Source organism: Ranitomeya imitator, chromosome 4 (genome assembly GCF_032444005.1).
Source record: "Ranitomeya imitator isolate aRanImi1 chromosome 4, aRanImi1.pri, whole genome shotgun sequence".
NCBI classification, from domain to species: Eukaryota; Metazoa; Chordata; class Amphibia; order Anura; family Dendrobatidae; genus Ranitomeya; species Ranitomeya imitator.
The window spans coordinates 331,461,708-331,478,143 of record NC_091285.1 but is presented as its reverse complement, the minus strand read 5'-3'; the positions used below and the strand labels follow the sequence as shown (position 1 = coordinate 331,478,143).

Sequence of the window (16,436 nt, the reverse complement as noted above, 5' to 3'; positions counted from 1 at the left end):
TCGTGTGAGAACCATCACCGCCGCTGTGTGCTGGGTATGCCTGAACCAAACGGTCTACAAGAGTTGGTTGTTTGGAAGCCAATATTTGCTCAAGGTTCTCATGTGGTATGATATTTTGTAATTTTCCTTTATATCGTGGATCAAGGAGGCAGGCCAACCAGTAATCGTCATCGGTCATCATTTTGATAATGCGGGGGTCCCTTTTTAGGATACGCAAGGCATACTCAGCCATGTGGGCCAATGTTCCAGGTGTCAATTCACTGCTTGTGCTGGGTTGAGGAGCACTTTCTTGCAAATCAACATCACTTGTGTCCCGCAAAAACCCTGTACCTGACTTTGCAATGCCACCAGTTTCTATTGCCCCCTGTGAAGCATCCTCCTCCCATAAATATTCATCCCCATCATCATCCTCCTCCTCCTCCTCTTTGTCCTCCACCTCGTCCAGGAGAGTTCCATGAGCAGACAATGGCTGATTGTCATCAAGGCTTCCCTCCTCCTCGCTGCAGACGCCAGCTCCTTAATGTGCGTCAAACTTTGCATCAGCATACGCATTAGTGGGATGCTCATGCTTATGATGGCGTCGTCTGCACTTACCAGCCGTGTGCATTCCTCAAAACACTGAAGGACTTGACAGAGGTCTTGGAGCTTCGACCACTGCACACCAGACAACTCCATGTCTGCCATCCAACTGCCTGCCCGTGTATGTGTATCCTCCCATAAATTAATTACAGCACGCCTCTGTTCGTACAGCCTCTGAACCATGTGCAGTGTGGAGTTCCACCTTGTTGCAACGTTGATTATTAGGCGGTGCTGGGGAAGATTCAGCGATCGCTGATAGTTCAGCATACGGCTGGAGTGTACGGGCGACCGGCAGATGTGCGAGCAAAGTCTTCGCAACTTCAGGAGCAGGGCTGGCAACTCCGGATAATTTTTGAGGAAGCACTGCACTACCAGGTTTAAGGTGTGAGCCAGGCAAGGTATGTGTTTCAGTTCTGAAAGGGCTATGGCAGCCATAAAATTCCTTCCGTTATCACTGACTACCTTGCCTGCCTCAAGATATACACTGCCCAGCCATGACTGAGTTTGTTGCTGCAAGTACTCGGCCAGTACTTCCGCGGTGTGTCTGTTGTCGCCCAAACACTTCATTTCTAACACAGCCTGCTGACGCTTACCACTAGCTGTTCGATAATGGGACACCTCGTGTGCAACACTGGCAGCTGCGGATGGAGTGGTCGTGCGACTGCGCTCTGTGGATGAGCTTTCGCTTCTGGAGGAGGAGGAGGAGGGGTGGCGAATGCCTACAGCCAACTGTTTCCTAGACAGTGAGCTAGGCAGAACTGTCCCACTATGGCTGTCCCCTGTGGACCCTTCATCCACCACATTAACCCAGTGAGCCATGATGGACACGTAATGTCCCTGGCCATGCCTACTGGTCCATGCATCTGTTGTGAGGTGCCCCTTTCTACTGTCTGATTGCCTCAGTGCATGGACAATGCGGTCTTTGACATGCTGGTGGAAGGCTGGGATGGCTTTTCTCGCAAAGAAGTGCCGACTGGGTAGGTCATAGCGTGGTACTGCCTAAGCCATCAGGGCTTTGAAAGCTTTGATTTCAACCAACCAGTAGGGCATCATCTCTAACAAGATTAGTCTAGCAATGTGGGTGTTCAAACCCTGTGTACGCGGATGAGAGTATGAGTACTTTCTTTTCCTAACGAGAGTCTCTTGTAGGGTGAGCTGGACTGGAGAGGTGCATATGGTAGAACTAGCGGTGGTGGTGGTGGACATGGGGGATTGAGAGAGGGTTGGTGATGGTATTCTCGATGTTGGCATATATACAGTGTTTCCTACCAATAACCTTGTGATTCCCTGACTTCTTTGGCCTTGCAATGATACCTCCACATTTGCTGCTGGTGGTGTCTTAACCGGTGGGCTTACAGTAAGGGAATCTTTGTAGCATTGCTGACTACCTTCATTCTGAGCAGGTGCACCAACGGTACGGAATGTTTGGTAGTTAGTCCAGGCTTGCAAGTGCATGCTGGTTAAATGTCTAAGCATGCACGTTGTATTTAAATTTTGAAGATTCTTCCCTCTGCTAAAGGTCTTTGAGCATTTCTTACAGATAACTTTTCACTGATCATTCGCGTCTTGGTTAAAAAATTGCCACACTGCACTCTTCCTACTACGGAATACCTTTTCAGGCATTGCACACTGTGCTACTTTCACCGGATGGCCACGCTGTCCTAAAACTGTTTTTGTTTTTAACAAACGTTTTTGATACGGGCCTGCCAGATGACAGCTGTTGCGATGTAGATGGCTGCTGCGGATCATCCTCCTCCGCATTAGAGCTACTGGCAGCGGCACCCTCTTCCCCCAATGGCTGCCAATCTGGGTCAACAACTAGGTCATCTATCACCTCCTCTTCAATGTCATGTGCACCTTCCTCTGTGTCACCGTGTAAAGTGCTATAGCGTTCGGGACGGAGCACCATAGTATCATCAGGGTCAGATACTTGCTCAGTACACTGCGAAGGCAATGTAGTGATCTAAGTCAATGGAACAGCATTATAATCTAGCTGTGGCTGTGCATCAATGCACTCCATGTCCGATTCATCTTGTAATGGGCAGTTAACAATTTCCCATTCTAACCCAGGCACTGTATGTGTAAAGAGCTCCATGGAGTAACTTGTAGTGTCGCCTGACGCATCCTTCACTTTTGGTTTGGGTGAAGGACACAAGGAAACATCTTGTTCCTGACCGGGAGCATCCACTGACGACTCGCTGCTTTTATATTTGGAACTTTCTGAAGATGAGGCGAAAGAGGTAGAGGCTGAGTCAGCAATGAAAGCCAAAACTTTTTCCTGCTGCTTCAGCTTTAAAAGCCGTTTTCCTACTCCCAGAAAAGGGAGCCTTCGAAGCCTTGTGTAACCAGATGATGACGCTGGCTCAACACCTCCAGCCTTAGGTGCTATTGTGCTTTTGCCACTACCACCAGATGCACCACCACCACCACCACCATCAGTACCAGCTGGCAACCACCGCCCACGGCCTCTTCCACGAGACTTCCTCATTTTTTGGAAAATCTAACCAAAATATCAACCGTTATATGGTACTGTAAAACAAGGTAGAAGGTGTATATAAACTTGTTGAGAATTTGAATCTCCCTTTTTTTGGGGGAGACTGACTGACCCAAAACTCAGGCCCAGTGTATAAAACAACGCAATGCAAGTGCCAGAAAGTGGCTGGCTGACATACACCAAACTAACAGGACTGCAGTAGATCCACTTTGTGAGAATTTGAAACTCCCTTTTTTGGGGGGAGACTGACCCAAAACTTAGGCCCAGTGTATAAAACAACGCAATCTAAGTGGCAGAAAGTGGCTGGCTGACATACACCAAACTAACAGGACTGCAGTAGATCCACTTTGTGAGAATTTGAAACTCCCTTTTTTTGGGGGGAGACTGACCCAAAACTCTGGCCCAGTGTATAAAACAACGCAATCTAAGTGGCAGAAAGTGGCTGGAAGATATATGAAAAAATACAAGGACTGTAGTACAATTTCAATCTCCCTACAATGATCTCAGGAAAAGTATGGCAGCAATAAAAAGGACTGCTGCGCGCAAAAGTGTGGACAAATAAACAAGATAACTGTGCAGAAAGGAGCAACAGGATTTTTGCTTTTAAAAAAGCAGTTGGTTTTCACAGCGGCGTGCAAACAGCAATGCAGCTATCAGGGAGCCTTATAAGGCAGCCTAATAAGCTACAGAGCTGATGCACAAAATTATAAACTCCACTGTCCCTGCAAACAAATGGTGGTGTTGGACAGTGAAAATCGCTACAGCACAAGCAGTTTCGGGGGTTAATCTTCCCTCCTTAACTATATCCCTTCTTCTGATGAAGCTGCGGCAACCTCTCCCTATGCTACGATTGGCAGAAGTAAGATGGCGGTCAGCGTGCACGCCCATTTATAGCCCCTGTGACACCGCAGAAAGCAAGCCAATCACTGTCATGCCCTTCTCTAAGATGTTGGGGACCGAAACCTATGTCATCACGCTGCCCACACTCTGCGTCCTCCTTCATTGGCTGAAAAATGGCTCTGAAAGCGTCATACGAAACGCGACTTTGGCGCGAAGATCGCCAACCTCATGGCCGATCCCACACTAGGATCGGGTCGGATTTCATAAAACCGGACTTTGCCGAAAGTGGTCGATTTTTGAATTTGTCCGATCTGTTTCGCTCAACCCTACTTATGACTGTTGTGTTTGAAACTGTAAAGCGCTGCGGAATATGTTGGCGCTATATAAATAAATATTATTATTATTTATTAAAACATCCTAACAGGCCAAGTTACATGTTAACATAGGAACCCTTCTTTGATATCATCTTCACCATTCTTGCATCCATTGAACTTGGGAGTTTTTGGAGAGTTTCTGCTTGTATTTCTTTGCATGAAGTCAGAATAGCCTCCCAGAGCTGCTGTTTTGATGTGAACTGCCTCCCACCCTCATAGATCTTTTGCTTGGTGATACTCCAAAGGTTCTCTATAGGGTTGAGGTCAGGGGAAGATGGTGGCCACACCATGAGTTTATCTTCTTTTATGCCCATAGCAGCCAATGACTCAGAAGTATTCTTTACAGCATGAGATGGTGCATTGTCATGCATGAAGATTATTTTGCTCTAGAAGGCACGTTTCTGCTTTTTATACCATGGAAGAAAGTTGTCAGTCAGAAACTCTGTATACTTTGCAGTGCTCATTTTCTCACCTTCAAGAACCTTGAGGCTATGTGCACACGCTGCGGATTTTGCTGCAGATCCGCAGCGGTTTTGACGCTGCGGATTCGCAGCAGTTTTCCATGAGTTTACAGTACCATATAAACCTATGAAAAACAAAATCCGCAGTGGACATGCTGCGGAGAAAAACGCACGGAAACGCTGTATTGTTTATTCCGCAGCATGTCAATTCTTTGTGCTGCAGATTACACCTGCTCCATAATAGGAATCCGCGCAAAAAACGCGGTAAATCCGCGGTAATTCCGCAGTAAATCTGCAGGTAATCCGCAGTGCGGTTTACATGTGGATTTACAAAAACAGTAGCGGAAAAATCCGCAGACATCCCACCTACGTGTGCACATACCCTAAAGGGCCATACCAGCTGTTTCCCCATGATTCCAGCCCAAAACATGACTCCTCCACCTCCTTGCTGATGTCGCAGCCTTGTTGGGACATGCTGGCCATCCACCAACTATCCACTACTCCATCCATCTGGACTATCCAGGGTTGCTTGACAGTCATCAGTAAACAAGGCAGTTTGAAAATTAGTCTTCATGTATGTCTGGGCCCACTGCAACCATTTCTGCTTGTGAACACTGTTTAGGGGTTGCCGAATAGTAGGTTTATGCACCACAGCAAGCCTTTGAAAAATCTTACACCTTGAGGTTCGAGGGACTCCAGAGGCACCAGCAGCTTCAAATAACTGTTTGCTGCTTTGTAATGGTATTTTGGCAGCTGCTCTCTTAATCCAATAATAATAATAATAATTTTTATTTATATTGCGCCACATATTCCGCAGCACTTTACAATTAAGCAGGGACATGTACAAACAATAAATTCGGTACGAGTTAAGACAATTTAAACAGTGACATTAGGAGTGAGGTCCCTGCTCGCAAGCTTACAATCTACAAGGAAATGGGGGGACACAATAGGTGAAAATGAATTTGTCTGGCAGAAACCTTCCTCATTAAAGGTACCTTCACACGTAACGATTTCGTTAACGATATAGTTGCAACGTCACGCTTTTTGTGACGTAGCAACGATCCCGCTAACGATCTCGTTATGTGTGACAGCGACCAACGATCAGGCCCCTGCTGGGAGATCGTTGGTTGCTGGGGAATGATCAGGACCTTTTTTTGGTCGCTGATCACCCGTTGTCATCGCTGGATCGGCGTGTGTGACGCCGATCCAGCGATGTGTTCACTTGTAACCAGGGTAAATATCGGGTTACTAAGCGCAGGGCCGATATTTACCCTGGTTACCATTGTAAAAGTTAAAAAAAAAAATAGTACATACTCACATTCCGATGTCTGTCACGTCCCCCGCCATCAGCTTCCCTGCACTGACTGTCAGCGCCGGCCGTAAAGCAGAGCACAGCGGTGACGTCACCGCTGTGCTCTGCTTTACGGCTGGTGCTGACAGTCAGTGCGGGAAGCTGACGGCGGGGGACGTGACAGACATCGGAATGTGAGTATGTAGTGTTTTTTTTTTTTACTTTTACAATGGTAACCAGGGTAAATATCAGGTTACTAAGTGCGGCCCTGCACTTAGTAACCCAATGTTTACCCTGGTTACCCGGGGACTTCGGCATCGTTGAAGACAGTTTCAACGATGCCGAAGTCGTTCCCCTGATCGTTGGTCGCTGGAGAGAGCTGTCTGTGTGACAGGTCCCCAGCGACCACACAACGACTTACCAACGATCACGGCCAGGTCGTATCGCTGGTCGTGATCGTTGGTAAGTCGTTTAGTGTAACGGTACCTTAAGCCTTTATAAGCATGAACTCTGTCTGTGCTCTGTTTCAGTCACAAATCTCTTCACAGTATGATGATCACTCTTAAGTTTTCATGAAACATCTAATGTTTTCATACTTTGTCCAAGGCATTGCACTATTTAATGCTTTTCAGCAGCAGAGAGATCCTTTTTATCTCCCATATTTATTGAAACCTGTGGCCTGCTTAATAATGTGGAACATCATTTTTAAGTAGTTTTCATTTAATTAGAATCACCTGGAAAACTAATTATCACATGTGTTTAAGATTGATTTCAGTGATCCATTGAGCCCTGAGACGCAATACCATCCACAAGTTTATTTGAAAACAAAACAATAAATTCTTTATGACACTTAAATACAATTTGCATAATAATTTGGAACATGGTGTATACTCCTATGATATTCAGCTATATGTTTCCAAACAGCTCACAATTATGTTGGCATTGTTGTGGCCACAAATGTTTTCTCCATGACATTTTGTGTGGCTGCCTGGTGATTGCTAACACTTGGGCTTTCACTTTTCAACTAATTTCCACTCTACTTCATACTAATGCAAAACAGTCACCCTCTACAGCATTATTTTTACTAGACATTCACTTATCCCCATAAGGGGAAGGGTGGTCGGTGCACATATTTTACTAGCTACTAAAATGGCAATCACCAGGCTGAGGAAAACTCCAGGCTCGCCTCTTCCAGGTGTAATCACTCTATCCATCAACATAACTTGCTCATGTGAAAAAATGATAGCTTATAAGAATGGCTTAATTCGTATCTTTATGAATGATTGACAGATGTGGCTTAAACCCCCCAAAAAGATGATCCTTCTTTAATCTCTGATACTGTAGAATAAATAAATTCCACTGAGATATTGTTTATTGTTTCTGTACACTTCAGCACTTGTATGTTTTTTCTCTTGAATATTTCTTTTGCTTTGTGTAAGCCAAGTGATACACATTTTATGCACAAGATAAATGACTTAAATGTTCTGACAAATATTTTATGTATATATTTTATTTAATTGTTGATACATGATTTTTAATCACTTTGCTGTTACTCCTTTATAGAAGCAAATAAAAAATATATTGATTAAAAGAAAAAAACATGTAAAGATGGCTTCAGCAAATGTGCATTCGATTTGCGGAAAAACTGTTAATCTTAAAAACACCAAAAAATTAAAACATCACTTTTTAATTTTTATTTTACCACCAGAGTGGTGTCACTAACGTCTGTTCCTTTCCCTTAGTAAAATGCTTAACAGGAATCTTCTGTTTTTTTACTGCACTCCTTTGGGCTCTTTCTGTCATCTTGTGACCACAGCGCTTGACTGGCCAAAAGTCAAAGCTAATGATCACAACCTCTCAATATAGGTCTATGAGAGCCTCATTCTGGCTCTTATAGACTTACATTAAAAAGTGACTGTCCACTCCGCAAATACTGGAGCAATCTGGCTAGTCACAACTACAGAACATTACACCAGTGGTACCAAGAACAGACGAAGACAGCTACTGGTAAGTATTCTAATAGGGGCAGGGAAAACGCATTTTGGCTGTGAAATAAATAAAAACGTCCGAGTGGTGCTTTAATCATTTATGGGCCAATAAATTCATACTGCAATTTTCAATTCAAATGCAGATTTCTTAGTTTTTGTACAACTAATATAATGTTTGTTTTCTTTTTCTGCAGATACAAGGAGCAATTATAGTTTCAAGCGTGGTTGAAATAATTGTTGGGTTTGTTGGCCTTCCAGGAGCATTGCTCAACTACATCGGACCTCTAACTGTTGCTCCAACAATATCATTGATTGGTCTATCTGTTTTCGAAGCTGCAGGAGAAAGAGCAGGGTCTCACTGGGGAATATCCATATTGTAAGTAATGAATAAATAGACACAACTTTCCTAATATTTGTTTTAGTGAATATTTCTATTGTGCATTTTCATAAGGGAGCGGAAGAACTTGTTTTTTTGCCTGTCCCAAAGAGGAGGTTTAATTGCTGATGGCATTGCTGCTTCAATGAAATGGAGAGAGACACTGCTATTAGGATATACAATTCTTCTGGCAGCTGTTTTAGTGGACCCAAGTCATCGTATATTGCTGGACGATCAACAGCTTACTAAAGGAAAAGAAGCTCTGATTGAGGTAGCAGTTACAATGAGTGGGCTATGGTATGGCCAAGAGCAAAAGAACTGGGGCATTGCCAGTGCTGCTGCTACCATATCTTCAGCCTTATCAGATGAGGAGTTTAATTTTAAAAAGTATTTGGACGACATGGAGCAGGCAAAACGTTGCCGCAGGGAAAAAGATTCCATTCCCTTAGCAAATAGATTGACCATATTACAGGAAAAATTTTCACTTGCTTTCAAAGAAGCTGAAGAGTTCAGCCGTTTATCAAAACTGACTGACATCCTTTATACCCTGAAATTGTCAGAGATGTTGCCCATGTGGTTACCTCTTTGCCACTAACCCAAGTTAGTGTAGAGAGGCTGTTCTCTAGCCTTAAAATATTTAGATCAGATTTGAGGTCATCTATGAAGGAGGATCTGATGGAGTTGTAAATATTTCTCAGAACAAATTCATAGACTGCACAAATGCTATTCAACACGTTTTTGTTGAAAACTGTTTTTTTCCCACTTGCTGCTTAGTGCATTGCATATTTACAATTTATTAAAGTGTTTTGTGTTCTAAAGTTGTATTACAATAAATATATTGTACGTTCTATATAAATAGCTTGATTATTTTATCGTAATGGTGATTAAAAGCCTGATGTTATCATTTTACTACACTAAATGTATCACTTAATCATGAGCAAAGTATAAGGAAGCCGGAGTACGGAGTCAAAAGCCGGAGTCATAGAAATTGAGGAGTCAGAGGTTTAGCTTACCGACTCCCACAGCCCTGGTCACAAGCAATGAAAAAATGTCATATATATCCCAAAATGTTAAAAATAAAAAGTAATCTTGCAGGGCACAAAAATCAGTCATGACTTAGCTTCATTAACTGAAAAACATTACAGGTCTCGGAAAATAGTGTCACAACCCTCCAAATTTATTTTTTTATTGTGCAATTCTGATTTTTTTCACCAATAAGATAATAAAAAACCTGGACATACTGATGGGCTGAAACATATTCAGGAGGCACAGGGGAGCATTATTACTATGAAGCACTACAAAGGGAAAATTATTGCTCTAGAAGGACATGGGGGGCACTGGTTATAGCGCTATACTGTTTGTGTATAGGTAGTGAAATGAGAAGAGGGTCCTGGAAAAGCAGAAAGCCAAAGATATCTGTGTGTTATGCTTTGTAGGAAAAAGTTATGGATGGAAAAACAGGTCATGGCGGTCTAGGACAAATGAAAAAAGTAAAGAGAAAATGAATAACAACAATCAGAGGGATGTCACTAGTTAGGACCTATACTGTTTTGTCCCACGACTTGGGAATCATACAGTATTGTATTATTATTGTATTGTTAGTATACTGCTATGCAATCAGGTTTGTATTTCAGAACTTTGTCCTGTCTCTTTCCATGTAGCCCAGATTTGATGTAAGTAACCGCTAACTTCTTTCTCTTATGTCAGTGTTTGTCAGCTTTCTTCATCTGAGGTTCGTCTTTATACATCTGTGGTTCAGGATAGTCTTTTTAACTACTGCGATTGTTGCAGCTGCTGCAGCTGTTACAACTACTGTTATTGTGCTTAATACAAGAATGCAGGCTTCGAGTAAGCCTCTTCTGGAATTTTCATACATGCCACTGCAGTCGAGTTGAAGTTATTTAATGAAGTTGTTTTCTCAACTTCCCTATCCCTAAAGCTAAGGGTGTCCTGGCTATCTCTGCTCCCTGAATTACTTCCAATGGAGAAGAGGCCGGGGCCACGTGCCTTGCTGAACTCCTAGATCAGCCCTAATCTGTCCCCTCCCCCAACCAAGGAAGTGGGGAGTTGAAGTATATTAGAATACACAAACCAGACAAACATGGAGAGACATTCAATAATAAATTAAAATACCAATCATACAAATATGCACTCGCAAACAACAGAGAGGAACATGGGAAGTAAAGGAAGGAAAAAACAGATAGAAGATGATGAAGATCTGCACACAGACAAATCACCAAGCAACAGTCTATAGAATAATGCTCCAAATGCCTCTTCAAAAAACCAACACCTCCAGCTCCAGAACCAAGCAGCATGAAACTAACACTTGCAATCCCATATTGCCAGAGGTGAGTATATATAGCAGCGGGGAGTGGCCAACACTGAACAGCTTAGACCATCAAAGCCAGAAGCTCTAAACTGAACAGATTAACACCTGCACTGCTGTTATGATCTGGTGGCCTTGGAGCAGCATGAGACTTACTCTGGAGAAGGTGGAACCTGTACTGACCGCAAACCCTGAACTTAACAGTGCAACTAGAAGTAGCCGTGGGGGGTACCTAACACTCCCTAGACCCCTCGACACAGCCTAAGAAATAACTACCCCTAAAGACAGAAACAGGAAACCTATCTTGCCTAAAGGAAAGACAGCCCCCCACAAATATTGACTGTGAGAGGAGAGGGAAATAACATACGCAGAAATGAAATCAGAATTTAGCATAGGAGGCCATACAGGCTAAAAAGAAAGAATAGAACAGAGTACTATGCGGTCAGTATTAAAACACTAGAAAATATCCACCACAGAAAATACAAAACACCACATCTGACTAAGACATGGAGGGTATATCTGCATCTCCAGAGAAATAGCTAGGCTGCAAAAAATCCTTCACAGACTAAGCTGGACAAGACAAAAACATGAAAATGCACAGAACTATAAGGTCCACAGCAGGTGGACAGCAAAAACAAAGCCAGGACTTATCTTTGAAGAAAAGCACAGCAAACAGGAGAGACCAGAAGGGATGTGAATCCTCCAAAAACAATGGACAACTGGCACTGACTAAAGGATCAAGCAAGGCTATATAGCCCAGCCCAAGTTGCAAAAAATAGATACACCTGATAAATGCTGCGATCCAACTACCGCAGCACTACCACTCATAACCACCGGAGGGAGCCCAAGAGCAGAATTCACAACAGTACCCCCCCTTGAGGAGGGGTCACCGAACCCTCACCAGAGCCCCCAGGACGATCAGGACGAGCCAAATGAAAGGCACGAACCAAATCATCAGCATGAACATCGGAGGCAACAACCCAAGAATTATCCTCCTGGCCATAACCCTTCCATTTGACCAGATACTGAAGCCTCCGCCTCGAAAAACGAGAATCCAAAATCTTCTCAACCACATACTCCAACTCCCCATCAATCAACACCGGGGCCGGAGGATCAACAGAGGGATCAACGGGCACTACATACTTCCGCAACAAAGATCTATGGAACACATTATGGATTGAAAAAGAGGCTGGAAGGGCCAAACGAAAAGACACTGGATTGATAATCTCAGAAATCCTATAAGGACCAATAAACCGAGGCTTGAACTTAGGGGAAAAAACCTTCATAGGAACATGACGGGAAGACAACCAGACCAAATCCCCAACCCGAAGCCGGGAACCAACACACCGACGACGGTTAGCAAAACGTTGAGCCTCCTCCTGAGACAACACCAAATTGTCCACCACATGAGCCCAAATCTGCTGCAGCCTGTCAACCACAGAATCCACACCAGGACAATCAGAAGGCTCAACCTGCCCTGAAGAAAAACGAGGATGAAAACCAAAATTACAAAAAAAAGGCGAAACCAAGGTAGCAGAACTAGCCCGATTATTAAGGGCAAACTCGGCCAATGGCAAGAAAGCCACCCAATCATCCTGATCAGCAGACACAAAGCATCTCTAATAAGTTTCCAAAGTCTGATTAGTTCGCTCGGTCTGGCCATTTGTCTGAAGATGAAATGCGGAAGAAAAAGACAAATCAATGCCCAGCCTAGCACAAAAGGCCCGCCAAAACCTAGAAACAAACTGGGAACCTCTATCGGACACCATATTTTCCGGAATGCCATGCAAGCGAACCACATGCTGAAAAAACAACGGAACCAAATCAGAAGAGGAAGGCAATTTAGGCAAAGGTACCAAATGAACCATCTTAGAAAACCGGTCACAAACCACCCAGATAACCGACATCCTCTGGGAAACCGGAAGATCTGAAATAAAATCCATAGAAATATGCGTCCAAGGTCTTTCAAGGACCGGCAAAGGCAAAAGCAACCCACTAGCGCGGGAACAGCAAGGCTTAGCCCACGCACAAATCCCACAGGACTGCACAAAAGAACACACATCCCATGACAAAGAAGGACACCAAAAGGACCTACCAACCAATTCTCTGGTACTAAAAATCCCAGGATGGCCAGCCAACACAGAACAATGAACCTCAGAAATCACTTTACTAGTCCATCTATCAGGAACAAACAGTTTCCCCACTGGACAGCGGTCAGGTTTATCAGCCTGAAACTCCTGAAGAACCCGTCGTAAATCAGGGGAGATAGCAGAAAGAATCACCCCTTCCTTCAGAATGCCGACCGGCTCAAGAACCCCAGGGGAATCAGGATAAAAACTCCTAGAGAGGGCATCCGCCTTAACATTCTTAGTACCAGGAATGTATGAGACCACAAAATCAAAATGGGAGAAAAACAGGGACCATCGAGCCTGTCTGGGATTCAGCCGTTTGGCAGACTCGAGGTAAATCAGATTCTTATGATCGGTCAGGACCACAATACGGTGCTTGGCCCCCTCAAGCCAATGTCGCCACTCCTCAAATGCCCACTTCATAGCCAACAACTCCCGATTGCCAACATTATAATTGTGCTCCGCAGGCGAAAACTTCCGAAAAAAGAAGGCACACGGTTTCATCAAGGAACCATCAGAATTTTTCTGAGACAAAACGGCCCCTGCCCCAATCTCAGACGCGTCAACCTCAACCTGAAATGGAAGAGAAACATCCGGCTGACGCAACACAGGGGCAGAAGTAAATCGGCGTTTAAGCTCCTGAAAGGCAGAAACAGCCGCAGAGGACCAATTCGTCACATCAGCGCCTTTCTTCGTCAAATCGGTCAGAGGTTTAACCACACTGGAGAAGTTGGCAATGAAAGGACGATAAAAATTAGCAAAGCCCAAGAATTTCTGAAGGCTCTTCACAGATGTGGGCTGAATCCAATCATGAATGGCCTGAACCTTAACCGGATCCATTTCTATAGATGCGGGAGAAAAAATGAAACCCAAAAAAGAAACCTTCTGCACTCCAAAGAGGCACTTTGACCCCTTCACAAATAAAGCATTATTACGGAGGATCTGAAATACCATCCTGACCTGTTTCACATGAGACTCCCAATCATCGGAAAAAATCAAAATATCATCCAAATATACAACCATGAATTTATCAAGATAACTCCGAAAGATATCATGCATGAAGGATTGGAACACAGATGGAGCATTAGAGAGTCCGAATGGCATCACAAGGTATTCAAAATGGCCTTTGTGCGTATTAAATGCAGTTTCCATTCGTCACCCTGCTTAATACGAATAAGATTATATGCCCCTCGAAGGTCAATCTTGGTAAACCAGCTAGCCCCCTTAATCCTAGCAAACAAATCAGTAAGCAAAGGCAACGGGTATTGAAATTTGACCGTGATCTTATTCAAGAGGCGATAATCAATACAGGGTCTCAAGGAGCCATCCTTCTTGGCAACAAAAAAAACACCTGCTTCCAATGGTGAAGAAGATGGCCGAATAAGCCCCTTCTCCAAAGACTCCTTAATATAGCTCCGCATGGCGGCATGTTCTGGCACAGACAGGTTGAAAAGTCGGCCCTTAGGGAACTTACAACCTGGAATCAAGTCAATAGCACAATCACAGTCCCTATGTGGTGGAAGGGAACAGGATTTGGGCTCACCAAATACATCCTGGAAATCTGACAAAAACTCAGGAATTTCAGAAGAGGGGGAAGAGGAAATTGACATCAAAGGAACGTGACCATGAACTCCCTGACAACCTCAACTAGTCACAGACATAGATTTCCAATCTAACACCGGATTATGTAGCTGTAACCATGGAAAACCCAGCACAATATCATCATGCAAATTATGCAACACCAGAAAACGACAATCTTCCTGATGGGCTGGCGCCATGCGCATGGTCAGCTGTGTCCAAAACTGAGGTTTATTTTTATCCAACGGTGTAGCATCAATGCCCCTTAAAGGAATAGGGTTCTGCAAAGGCTGCAAGGGGAAACCACAACGTCTGGAAAATTCTAAGTCCATTAAGTTCAAAGCGGCGCCTGAATCCACAAATGCCATAACAGAAAATGATGATAATGAGCAGATCAAGGTCACAGATAACAGAAATTTAGGTTGTACAGTACTGATGGTAACAGAACTAGCGATTCTCTTTGTACGCTTAGGGCAATCAGAAATAATATGAGCAGAATCGCCGCAGTAAAAACACAATCTATTCTGACGCCTGAATCTTTGACGTTCAGCTTTAGACAAAATCCTATCACACTGCATAGGCTCAGGGCTCTGCTCAGAGGACAACGCCACAGTGTGCACAACTCTGCGCTCGCGCAAGCGCCGATGAATCTGAATGGCCAGAGACATATAATCACTCAGACCAGCAGGCGTGGGGAACCCCACCATAACATCTTTAACGGATTCAGAAAGACCCTTTCTGAAAATTGCGGCCAAGGCATCCTCATTCCATTTAGTCAGTACAGACCATTTTCTAAATTTCTGGCAATACGATTCTGCCGCTTCTTGACCTTGACACAGGTCCAGCAAGATTTTCTCAGCTTGATCCACAGAATTAGGCTCATCATACAATAACCCCAATGCTTGAAAGAAAGAGTCAACATTAAGCAAAGCAGGATTGCTAGTTTCCAGGGAAAATGCCCAATCCTATGGGTCACCATGCCGCAGGGATATGATGATTTTAACCTGCTGAATGGGATCACCAGAAGACCGGGGTGTCAATGCAAAAAACAGTTTACAGTTATTTTTGAAACTCAAAAATTTGGATCTGTCACCAAAGAATAAATCAGGAGTGGGAATCCTAGGTTCTAAGGCAGGAGTCTGAATAATATAATCTGAAATACCCTGTACCCTAGCAGCAAGCTGATCCACACGAGAAACTAACTCCTGAACACTCATGTTATTACTAGGTTCCGCAGCCACCCAGAGATTAAGAGGGAGGAACAGACCAAACAGGCTAAGGAAAAAAAAATGGCTCAAAATCTTTCCTCCCTTCTTCTGAGATGCAATTAACTCGTTGTTGGCCAGTTGTACTGTTATGATCTGGTGGCCTTGGAGCAGCATGAGACGTACTCTGGAGAAGGTGGAACCTGTACTGACCGCAAACCCTGAACTTAACAGCGCAACTAGAAGTAGCCGTGGGGGGTACCTAACACTCCCTAGACCCCTCGACACAGCCTAAGAAATAACTACCCCTAAAGACAGAAACAGGAAACCTATCTTGCCTCAGAGAAAATCCCCAAAGGAAAGACAGCCCCCCACAAATATTGACTGTGAGAGGAGAGGGAAATAACATACGCAGAAATGAAATCAGAATTTAGCATAGGAGGCCACACTGGCTAAAAAGAAAGAATAGAACAGAGTACTATGCGGTCAGTATTAAAACACTAGAAAATATCCACCACAGAAAATACAAAACACCACATCTGACTAAAGACATGGAGGGTATATCTGCATCTCCAGAGAAATAGCTAGGCTGCAAAAAATCCTTCACAGACTAAGCTGGACAAGACAAAAACATGAAAATGCACAGAACTATAAGGTCCACAGCAGGTGGACAGCAAAAACAAAGCCAGGACTTATCTTTGAAGAAAAGCACAGCAAACAGGAGAGACCAGAAGGGATGTGAATCCTCCAAAAACAATGGACAACTGGCACTGACTAAAGGATCAAGCAAGGCTA

The 16,436-nt window shown here is 43.9% G+C and overlaps 1 protein-coding gene across 1 annotated transcript in view; it reads left to right on the top strand.

Moving 5' to 3' along the window:
* The window catches only part of SLC23A1 (solute carrier family 23 member 1), a 334,606-nt gene that overhangs the window by 123,563 nt on the left and 194,607 nt on the right, over positions 1 to 16,436 (top strand). Inside the window, exon 7 of the mRNA XM_069764941.1 lies at positions 8,222 to 8,403. Coding sequence (XP_069621042.1) covers positions 8,222 to 8,403 — 182 coding nt within the window. The remainder of the gene's footprint in view (positions 1 to 8,221; positions 8,404 to 16,436) is intronic.